The sequence below is a fragment of the Pteropus alecto genome, unplaced genomic scaffold, assembly GCF_000325575.1.
Source record: "Pteropus alecto unplaced genomic scaffold, ASM32557v1 scaffold81, whole genome shotgun sequence".
Lineage (NCBI taxonomy): Eukaryota > Metazoa > Chordata > Mammalia > Chiroptera > Pteropodidae > Pteropus > Pteropus alecto.
In genome coordinates this window covers 8,171,571-8,183,130 of record NW_006433378.1, presented here as the reverse complement: position 1 = coordinate 8,183,130, position 11,560 = coordinate 8,171,571, and the positions used below count along the sequence as shown (strand labels likewise).

The 11,560-nt window shown below is 35.3% G+C and overlaps 1 protein-coding gene across 1 annotated transcript in view; it reads right to left on the bottom strand.

Annotated features, from left to right (window-relative positions):
• DHX36 (DEAH-box helicase 36) overlaps nt 1-11,373 on the bottom strand; it is a 44,054-nt gene extending 32,681 nt beyond the window's left edge. The window contains exons 1-4 of the mRNA XM_006908213.3: nt 11,054-11,373; nt 4,288-4,412; nt 3,286-3,517; nt 290-328 (exon numbers count right to left, since the gene is read on the bottom strand). Coding sequence (XP_006908275.1) covers nt 290-328; nt 3,286-3,517; nt 4,288-4,412; nt 11,054-11,296 — 639 coding nt within the window. The 5' untranslated portion in view covers nt 11,297-11,373. The remainder of the gene's footprint in view (nt 1-289; nt 329-3,285; nt 3,518-4,287; nt 4,413-11,053) is intronic.
• Nucleotides 11,374-11,560: the final 187 nt, after the last annotated feature.

Below are 11,560 nucleotides of genomic sequence, written 5' to 3'. Positions count from 1 at the left end.
TCTCCTTCTAAATAATTAAAGACAAGTTTTAAAAACCTAAGTTACCAAAATAACTTGTTGTGAAAATTCTTTTTTAAACGCTAATGATTTCAATTATGGACATAAATATGAGCAAACTTCAGGAAAATTGTTTCGTGACCAATTTTATTTTTGTTCTCCAACAATTCAAAAGAAAATGAACATCCAATAACATCCTTTAGAGAAAGGTTCATTAATTCATATTCTTCTTGATATAGAACATTAAAAAAATTGTAACTTTTGCAAATCAAATAGTGTCTATTCATTTTACCTTTTGCATTCCAAATGAAGGCAGCTTTTCCCTGAAATGCTGAAATTAAAAAATAAAAAAATTAACTTTCACCAAAAAAAAGTAATAAAATTATAATTTTGGTAATCAGAATATACCACTGATAAACAACCTAGAATACAAAAGTATTTGTATTACTTTACAGCTTATGTAAAGTATCAAAACTTAATTTTTATAAGAATTAACTTAATGATCCCTTTTATTTCTGAAACACTGAAAAACAGAATCCTGTTATACTCAACAAAATGGAGATATGTAAGAGTTAGTAGCAATACACTGTAATGTGATCTATCATCTAAGAGCATTTTTATAATCCCTAAATTACTTTACCATTTTTTGTACTTTATATATTCATCTTAGATTTGGTATCGACATCACATCCATTTTTCTACTCATAGTTCCACTATTTACTAATGCATTAGGCAGGCAGATTAAAAAATGATTTCTGGGTACTTGCCTTTGAGTATGGAAGAAAACTTAAAACAAGTAATATCTGTAGTAAGAAAATTCAGTACTGCCATTTAAGAACTGTGATATTAGTTAAGTCTCAGGGCTGCCAAAGATCTGAATAAAAAACCTTTATATAAAAAAACAAGTTGCAGTTTCTGACACATGTAAGGTATTCAATAAATTTTTTGTGAATTACAATTGTAATACTAAAGATGGAACTGACTAATTCTTTCTTGTATCTTTTATGTGATAATTTCTTTCTGGTTTTGAAAACTTTTATGAACCCTATTCCTACACTACATAAAAATGACATACACTAAGAAACAGCACTATGGTTTACGCTGAACTAAGTACATTATATAACATAAAAAAAAACCTTCAGTGATAAAAAAATAAATAAATAAACCACAGCTTTAAGAAGCCCCCTCTATTAAAAAGGAAAAAAAATATGTAAAATTATAACTGCCTTAAGTAATATCGTATATTATTGCCATGCTTATTTTTTTTTTTTTAATTTCTTAAAACACTGTCTTTGTTAATATTTTCCCTACCTGATTTATCAAGATGGAGGTTATGTTAGTTCCCTAAATATTTTTTATTGAGATATCACTGGCATGTAACATTAGTTTCAGGTGTATAACATAATGATTTTCAATCTGTATGTATTGGGAAATGATCACACTGTATAGTGAATATCTATCGCCATATAGTTAAGATTTTTTTTCTTGTGGTAAGAACTTTTAAGATCTGCTCTCTTAGCAACTTTCAAATATACAATACAGTATTAACTACTGTCAGCATGCTGCACATGCCATGCTTGTTACAGTCGGGTAATTTGTACCAGTGCCATAAAATGAGTCAATGTGGTAACTTAAATGAATTTTAGTCCTTTAAAAAATAACAAGTCACCAGTTTTCTTAGTAATTTTTTACTGTACTTTAAAAATTATCTAAAAACCATTTCTAAAAATATTAATATCCCATGTAGTTAAATACAACCATTTTAATATGTTTAAAAAAAAGTTCTCCCCTTAAATTGGAAAATAGCATTAATTGTATTTGCTTTCTATGTATGTAAATGCTGCTGAAGAGAGTTACAACCCAATAGTCTTCCACAAGGCAGACAAACCTTTCATTTCCTAATTTCTGGCTGTAACCTTGAGATGAGATGAGATTATAAACTGTCTGAAGATGAGATTATAAACTGTCTTATTAGTCTTCAGAAAACAGCACCATGACAGACATCTAGCCAGTGGAAAATTGTTTATTAAATAAATTATAAGAAAAAATATGGCATATTATCAAGAATAATTAAAGAGTTGAGCTCTTAAACGCACATCGGAATTTTTAGAACTGGTTCTGTTACTAGCTACGCAACCTCAGGGCATTTAACTAAAGATTCTTTTTCATCTATAACAAACATGTATAATCTCTTATAGAGGATTGTTGGGAGGTTTAAGTGACGTAGAACGTTAGAAGCATTTACAACAGTGTCTGGCCAACAGAAAAACCACGAATTGTTTTTAGGTTTTGCACACCGCTTCTCTTTACTTTCTCTAAACTACATGAACCACTCATGTTTAATAATGTGAGTTGTTTTCCATATAAAAACAGAGACAGTAGCTAACTTTCCTTGTTCCTAAAGTGATAAAAGAAGCTCTGCTCTCAACCACACATTCTGAATTAATTCATCTTAAAACCTCCCCTTCCTTATATTTTCACTTAACAACCATCAAAGAGCTTCACAATTTGGCCCCTGGACAACCTCAGCTCATTTATACTAATCGGGATATCCAATCTTAATCAAAAAGTCAATGCATCCTTTCTTTCCCACAGGAGATATGATATTCTGCCTTTCCCCAAAATGGCAGTATTTCATATTAAAGATAAGGCCCTCAGCATTCCCTCAGTATTCTCACCTTAAAAAAAAAAAAATGCAAACATTTTATTACATCTATCTCTAGAATGTCCTCAAAGCATACAATTTTGTTTTACTAGGAAGGGACTTCATAATATCTTGCCTAGCAGGAAAAGAAAATATTGAAAAAAACTCAGAAAATTTCAGTTCTTATCACAGCCCTGTCTTTAAAATGTTGAACATAAGTCACATATAACTTGGGATTTAATTTCATCATCTGCAAAAGGAAGGAGTTGGATTAAATGGTCTAGAAGAATCTACAATTCTAACCACGTTCTCCCTTATGACATCTCTCTAAACTGGCCTAGAAAAGTTAAGCTTAAGAATGATTTCTTTTTTCGTTTGCATTACCATTTTCAAATATTTCTTTTCCTCACCATATAAACTGCTATAGATGAGATAGGCTACTATAGGTTATGTGTAATTTCATTCTTGCTGCTTTTCTCTATTTTGTGGGGATAAAGAATTCGCACAGAGGAAGGCCTGTTGAGGAATCTCAATACAAACTGATCTATATACCATGCAACTACCTCTAGTTGTAAATACATTTTTATCAAGTTTGAAAAGAGAGGACAAGTAAAAATTTTTTCCAGGTCTTTTTTTCCCATTACCTGCATTTCAATATACCGAAGGTCCGATTTTTTCTTCTGTAAATCTTCCAATAATTGTTGGTCTAAAGTTACATCTGGTTCATTCTCTTGCAAGAGATACTCAGAATCCCGGTCAATATATTTGTCTCTAATTCTAAACGGCCTCTTTTCTTGATTTATTGATTTCTTTTCCTGGTTCTCAAATTTCTTTTCTCGACTTGATTTGTTCTCAGCAGGAGCTTCAGTACCATATCTATTTAGGCAAAATTAAAAAAAAAAAAATGATAAAAGGTTAAATGAAGAACCACTCTATCCCTGAAACAATACGCTGCTTAATCATTTCAATATTAAGAGATTTTATTCTTTTCTCTTAGTAGTCATGAAAATTCTCAGATTCCTATAATGAATTAAAATTTTTCCTTCCTACAAATAGATAATGCCAGGTAAACTATTCTTTATGGTAGTTAAGAAAAAATCCATGAATAGGCATTCCTCCATTGTAATGACTTAGTGTTTTTCTTTTCTCGAGCCTTGTTTTATTTCATAACTTCATTTTCTCCTGCCACCCTTTCTGAGCTATAAATGGGATGTTACATTACACAGTCCCAGAAAAACTTCTACTAATTTTTTCTCTAAATGATGCAGTTGCTTTGATTTTCCTAAAACACCAGCAATTTTAACTTCTTGCAGATCTCCCTGATATGAGAAATTTGGAAATCCAAAGATGATGGGTAGGAAGAACAATAAATAGCAACTTAATAAATCTCAAATGTAGATAGATTATTCCTACCATACAGCTTTCCTGGGGGAATGAATACGCCATCTAGGTTTTTTTTTTTTTTTAACTCTTCACCGAATCTGCTCATTCCACATTTAAAAAAAATAAAAAATCATCTCAAGGCTAAATTTCACTTATTGAAGAGTCTAAAGATGTTATCTGTATTAGCATTTTTTTTTCTAGCCAATGCTATGACAGGAGTATCACTCTTTGCAGGTATTTTAAAAGAATACTTTTTGTTTTACCCATGATCTTCAGGAGCAAACCAGGATATCTGTGCTTCCGAATCTTTATCATTCTTAGCTTGGACAGAATGTAGTAGCTGCACAATTTGTTCTTCTCGGTGTTCATCCATGTGTACGACAGCCCTCTATTTTGTGCAAAGAAAAAGTATCCTTATCAACATGAGAAAGCATCCACAAAATTATTTGATAAAAAAGGCAAAGTAATGTACGTTCAACGAACATACATAAAAGTAAAGTTACCCCATACTTGTGCTCTTGCCCAGTTCCACTTCCTAGACCCAATTAAGATTTTTCTGTATACTCTTCTAGAGTATTTTCTACTGCATATGTATAAAATTTGCACTAATATAAACGGCAAAAAAAAGCATATTTATGTCCCTTACTAAAACTTTGATTCCTTACCCTCTACCCTTAGATATTATTATGATTTTTTCCCTATCTTAAAGTTTCAAAGATATCCACAATTAAAGTTAATAAAACCCAAATGTTCTGTTAAAAGACGTTAAAAATTGGAAATACTATACTGGGTGCAGTGAGCAGTTTAAGAGCATTTTAAAGCTCTTACACTAAAAAGAGAAATAAATTGAGAAGAAGGCTGAGCTCAGAGAAAATAAAATGATAAGCACTCATGAAGATGATCCAATGTGGCAAATGATGCAGCTGCCTCACAGGATGAGAATTAAAAAAACACACCAGAGAAAATATGAGTTACATTGTTTTACTGGGATTGAATACATGGAAGAGAAGATATGAGTTATAATGTACAGTGTTAAGAACTTTTAAAAATTGTTCTTTTGTAATTAGAAATTATAATTAGTTGAATTTTAAGTAAACCCAGTAGTTAAAAGAGTGGGTAGTTTTTTTCTTTAAGTGTACAGACAGAATGGCCAAGGTATAAAATGAAAAAAGCCAATAGAAAATATGTGCAGAAGGATCTGGTTTTCATCACTATTCATTTTAAAAAAGGTTATTCACTTCACATTCCACACTTTTTGCAGTATTTCTTCCCAAATATATTTCTGGCACATGGTAGGTGCTCCAGAGAAGTCTGTCAAATGAATGGATAAATGGTTCAAACTATCTTTTACAATGACATTTGTGTTAAAACCATTTTTCTCTTTAAGAAAATAAATACACTGCACAAAAAGAATACAATGAGATCTTTGGGGAATTCCAGAAGACTTGTCCTACTAACTGATTAAAGGGTTTACTACAAGCATAATTATGTTCATACAATTAAAAAGTCCAATACAGCAAAACTCAGGCTAATAGAAAAGTCTCAGGAAATGTTCAACTGCGGCAACACCTAATCACTGAAAGACAGACACTATAAGGCCTTAAATTTTGTTTGTTTTTCTTAAATGCAGAGCATAGAAATCTTTCAAAGACAGTTTATATATTAGGCTAATGTATCTTTTTCTTCATAGTATAGGGTATGTCTTCTCCAACAGGACTGGAAGTTAGCACCTGGTTTCTCCTGGACTCTGTGCCCTATGTATCTTTTACCTTTGCTAATTTTAATCTGAAATAATTTGCTATAAAAACCAAAATCAAAAAACCATCCTGTGAGTACACCAGCTTTTCAGTTTTGTGATTCCCCCTAGTGAATCATGGAGCCTGAGAGTGGTCTTGGGGAACCCTGACATAGAGGATCATTATTAGGACATTTTTGCCCTGCGTTTTAAATTGTTATGTCTTTGGCACATACTAACATTTACTGCTATGTTTCTACATGTGATGGTTATTGATTACCATGTTTCTTCTTGGCAATTAGAAATATAAGAATCTACAGCAATACTCTGATTAAAGACTACTATGGGAAGGAAGCCCCAAGACATAAAGTCATTCTCAAGCAAAGCTTCTTTAATTTTTATACTCTTTCCAACTACCTCAAGGGCTCAAAGCCATTGTTTCTTTCATTCACTTTCAAAATGGCAAAGAGGTTAAGCAGTATTTACCAAAAGAATGATTTCCTTCCAACTGAAACTCATTCACATTAAAGCATTTCTTCAACTAGAATTTAACATTTTGAAGCTCTGCCTCTAGTAGGCTGCCTCTCTTCTAACCTTCTTCCGGTTCCATCATCCTTCATTTTACCTCACCTCTTGTATGAAAAAATCTCAGACACACATTTTCTATTTCATGACTATTTTATGTGCATTTTTAAAATTACCTCCCCCACCTTTTAGACATCCTCAAGTATTCTTTCTGCTTCTAGTCATAGATCCCTAGCAAAGGAGACCCTCAATGATGTCCAGCAAATCGTCTACGTCTATCTAATCAGCTGCTAATTATCTGCAACTATTTCAAATTTTCTCCATTCTGACACACGAATATCATCTTCCTGTTTACCCTGTTTCCACACACAGTATTTACAAAGAAAACAAACATCAAAGGAAAAATCCTCAGTCGTTTGCCACCAAACCTAAACCCACCTGTATTAGAACCCCAAATCCTTTGCTCTTTTCCTTCCTATTAAAAGGAAGAGGAGTCCATTGTCCTGCTTAAGGTTAATTCCTCCATCTGAACCCTGCAGCTCCAAATTTCACCTCCTCGAGACTATGTCCTTCTATTGAGATTTATCTTCCTTTTGTAAATCAATCAATCTCAACCTCAATCTCTCTCTCTCTCTCTAGTAGTCATGAGACTGTTGATCAATATTCTGGTTTGCTTCTTTCTAGATATAAATAATAAAACAGCATTTTCCACCCCTGAGTTAAGCATGGCCATAGCTTACTGGTCAGAGAAATGTGAATAGGCAGTTTCTAAGAATCAGGGGAAATTTACAGTGTTTCTTCCCAGCTGCCACCAAAACCAGATAAAATCTAGATGGGTGGAGGCTGAGAGCCTCGTTCTCATGATGAGACCACTCAACTGAACTGCCGTGATAAAAGTAATTTGAGTAGAAAAACAAACCTTTGTTGTTATAAGCCATTAAGATTCTGGTGCTATTTCCTCATGCAGCATAATTTAGTCTACTATGATAGACTTTTCCTCTCCACTGGCAACTTTCCATCATCAGTACATGAACACTGTCAAGTTTCCTTCACTTTTAAAACAACAAAAACAGAAAAATCCTCTTGAATTCTCCCATCCCTATCAGCTATTGCCTGATTTTTCTTCTTCCTCTTCACAGTAAAACTGCTTGAAAGAGCTCCATTTCTCCAGCTCTCTTTCACTAGCCACTCCACCAAAATCTGGTTTTTATTTCCACCACTCATCCCACAGGGCTCTCATCAAGGTTACCAATGACACTGGTGCTAAATCCAAATAAACATTTTGAGCCCTCACCTTGACATGTGTGCAGTGTTTGCCACTACTGATTACTTTCTCTTTTTTATACACTCTTTTATCCATTAAACAATATTCCTGGATTCCAAAACAACACTTATTTCATTTTCCTTCTCTCTGGCTGCTCCTTCCTACATTCTTTGGCAAGCTTCTCTTCCTCTGCCTGTCCCTTAAATTTTCTTGTTCTATATTGTACACAGCAGCCTGAGTGATCTGTAAACCAGCAGCACTGACATCATCTGGGAGCCTATTAGAAAAGTTGAATCTCTGACCCCAGCCTAGTTCTACATTCTAACGCCAGGTGATTCCTATGTATATTCAACTTTGAGAAGCAACAGTCTACAGAATTCAGGCCTGCACCCACTGCTAACTGTCCAAGAACTATCCATAAGCCCACAAACTGCCAAATGTTCACCTGCAGACTAGATTTCTCTAGGCATCAGATCCACACATAGCGTTCTACCTCCTTGAAATCACCGCTTCTATGCCCTATGACAATATCAAACTCAGTGTCGTTCAGCTGAGTCCATCATCTTTCTCTATCAAGTCTGTTCCTTATAGTTTTAAGTGTCACTTCCCCTTCCAGATAAAATCATTTTGAATCTACCTCCTAAATCATTTTAATCTGTACACTACTCCCTTTTCTCCACTGTTGATGTCCTAATTTAAGCCATCATTTCTCATCTTAATTACTGCAAAGACTACTTAACCCTGTCCCAGGGTTGCCTCTTTTTAATAAATTCTCTATACTGCTACCAGAGTGCATTTAAACACAAATCCACTCATATTTTTCCTTTTTTTCTTTCCTTTTTTTTTTTGTTTTTGCTTAAAATGCTTTAATAGTTTGTTGGAGTCCTTAGGGAAATGTCAATTAATTTCAAAGCCCTGCTTATTTTTCTAACCCAGGGCTTTTCATATTGCTGTTTATAAAAGTAAAGGATCATGACCAGTATTAATAAAAAAGAGCAGAAAGGTACAAACGACAACAAGAACCAGGATAATGTACAGGTAACTAAGTATCATTTTATAAAACGTTTTTGTTCAGTTATATGTATGTGTGTACTGGGTTACAGTTTAAAATATTTTTTGTGGGAAGAGGTCAGCAAGTTTGAAAGTCACTGCTCTAACCTCATCTCACCACAAACATCCATGCTCTTACTCTTTCAGCTTCCTAAACGAGTTCTCCCTGGCATCTAAGTTGTGGCACATGCTGCTGCCTCTGCCTGAAAATCTCTTTCCAAACCCCCAAATCTCAAACATATACACACTTTGCTAGCTTTCAAGTTTCAGCTTAAGGGTTATTTCTGGAAAATCTTCCAGAATCATCCTAATTTGAGTTGAATGATGACCCACACTCTCCTTATAATACTTAACATTGCATTCTAACCTCTCTAGCTCCTAATACACCACAATCTCTGTAAGGTGGGAACTTTATCTTAACACAGTACCTAAGATACTATCTCGAACATATTGGATCCTCAATAAATATTTGTGTAAGAGAGCATCATTAGAACACATTCACTTTGTAAAAACAGAGATTATGAAAGAAGTAAAAATTATGGAAATTCTGACTAGGAAGCAATCACATAGAGCTGAAGGTAGTCAAAGAAAGAGGTAGGATGAGCCAATTATTTTTAAATGCTCATATTTAGATAGAGAAACTGGAAAGACATTTTAGAGAGCAGAATGGTATAAGAACTACAATAAAAAGCAAAAAGTATGTTTACAAAAGCCATAATTACATCATATTGGGGACATTAGCACAGAAAGATGAACACAGAGGGAAATCATTTACGTTGAAGCTAGATTATCAAGATTCCTGGAAAATACGTTAGGATGCCACTGAAATGTATTACACTGACACAGAAGTGACACAGAAGTGATCCGGCTTCTAATTTCAAATTGTGAGTTAGAGAATGAGATGATCTAATATTTTAAAAGATCACCAGGAGTGGCTCCTCAAAAGACAACTGGTGGAAGCTAGAAGACCAATTAGGAGGCCAGAACAGAAAACAAAATAGTGGCTTGACCTATGGTAATTGCTGTGGAGACAAGTGATTTGGGATATATTAAGAAGGCAGAACAGACGGATTTATGGAAATGAAAGCGAAGACTCAGATAAATCTCATTTTGGCCTTGGCAAGTGAATAAATAAATGGTTGTGATATTTACTAAAATGGAAATGGTTTGGAGAGAGGTTGGAAATCAGGAGTAATATTCATAATGATCCAGCGCACAACTATGCTCAGGTGGAAATAGTAACAAACGATTATGCTGATTTAACTTTCCATTTGTTAGGTCTTACTTTTCCCAACTAGACTGTAACCTCCTTGAATATAGTTCTTCAGATCTCCACAGTTCTTAGAAAGTTATTGAGCACACTCTTATAGTAATCACTCGATTATCTTTCAATTTCAAGATGACTTAGGTGTGTTTCCCTTAATTACAAAAAAGTTGGCTCAATGAACGAGTTAATTTTAGCTGTCAAAGAAATATGTTTTGTCTTAATAAAGAGGGTGTCATAAGTTGTAAAGATAAATGGATAATGCCCAAAATCATTTCAATGAAAATGACAGGGATAAAAGAAAAATAAAGAATGATTTAAAAATAGAAGCTTAAATGATGACTTAATTACTCTGTATATAATATAAAGGGTGTTTTTAAAGAATCACTAAAAAGCTGTTCTAAGGCTTATATTTAAAAAGTTTCTGTTTATTCATTTTTTAAATTAGAATAGGCCACTCAAGAAACTTCAATGTTTCCTTTACTACAAATCTTCAAGAAACAAATGAAATGCACAATCATCAACCATAAGGGAGTAAAACAAAATCTCTTGAAATTTCTTCTACTTTCTTCTAGAATTCTAAGTGTTTTTTCTCAAAGAGGAGCTGCTAAGTTGAAATCTCCCCAACCCAACATGAAAACAAGAAGCCTGGGTTTGTGGCTGTTTTATTACCAAAAATGAAAGCTAGACTATCCTGAATGATCTACATTCAAAATAGTGCTTGGCAGCTTTTGTTCCCCGCAAACCTTTATCTAATGTAGCAGACAGCTATTTTAGAGTTCATCGGGCAAAAATCTTAAAGATGACCATAATTATTCTAAGCGAAGATGCGGGCGGCCAGAGATACTATGACAGTGACACCCCAATAAAGTTAATTTCAGTTGGAATCCGAAATGTGCACTTCTATTGTCCACAGTTCTCACGTCCCTTAGGCAAAGTAAATACTAAACCCACTAAAATCCAGACTGCTTCAGGTCAGATGCACACGGCTAACGTTATGCCATATAACATTCACTACCGGAAGCTTTAGCATAATCTTTGCAGTTCACATTGCTCATCACAAAGCGCATCTACCAGATAAGGAATAAAGTCAAGAAACAAAAAAAGCAAAGAAAAAGTTAGGGGCAGCGGCGAAAGATAAAAGGAAACATGTCCTGCCGCGTGCCGTTCCACTCTCGAGTCTCAGATTACCTCCTGCCTCTCGGCTTCCTTGTTCTTCTGCCCCTGTTTCTTCGCGTACCACAAGCCGATATCGCGGCCTTTCAGATGCCCGGGATGTCGGCCCCGGCCGCCTCGACCACCCCCGCCGCCGCCGCCGCCGCCTCCGGAGCTTCTGTTCCCTCCATGGCCCCCTCCGTGGCTCCCCCCATAGCCTCCGCCGGAACCACGGGGCCCACCATCGCGGCCCCAGTTCTGATGGTAGTCAGAGCTCATTGTCCCAGCGGACTACTAAGCGTGAGAAGGTGCAACCGCTGCAAATGGCGACAAGGCCCGGAAGCGGGTGCACGTCCACTTCCACTTGGCTTCCGGCGCCCAGCGCGGGAGGGAGGGCCCTTGAGCGTCATAAGCAACCATTTCCGGTGACTTCACGGGCGCACAGACGCGGTGGTCCGGCGGCTGCCCTTGTGCAGTGCAATTTGAGGTTCCCTCAGTCGTTTACCTGTGTGCATCTGGAGAGAGAGCGAGCTAAGTCTCGTA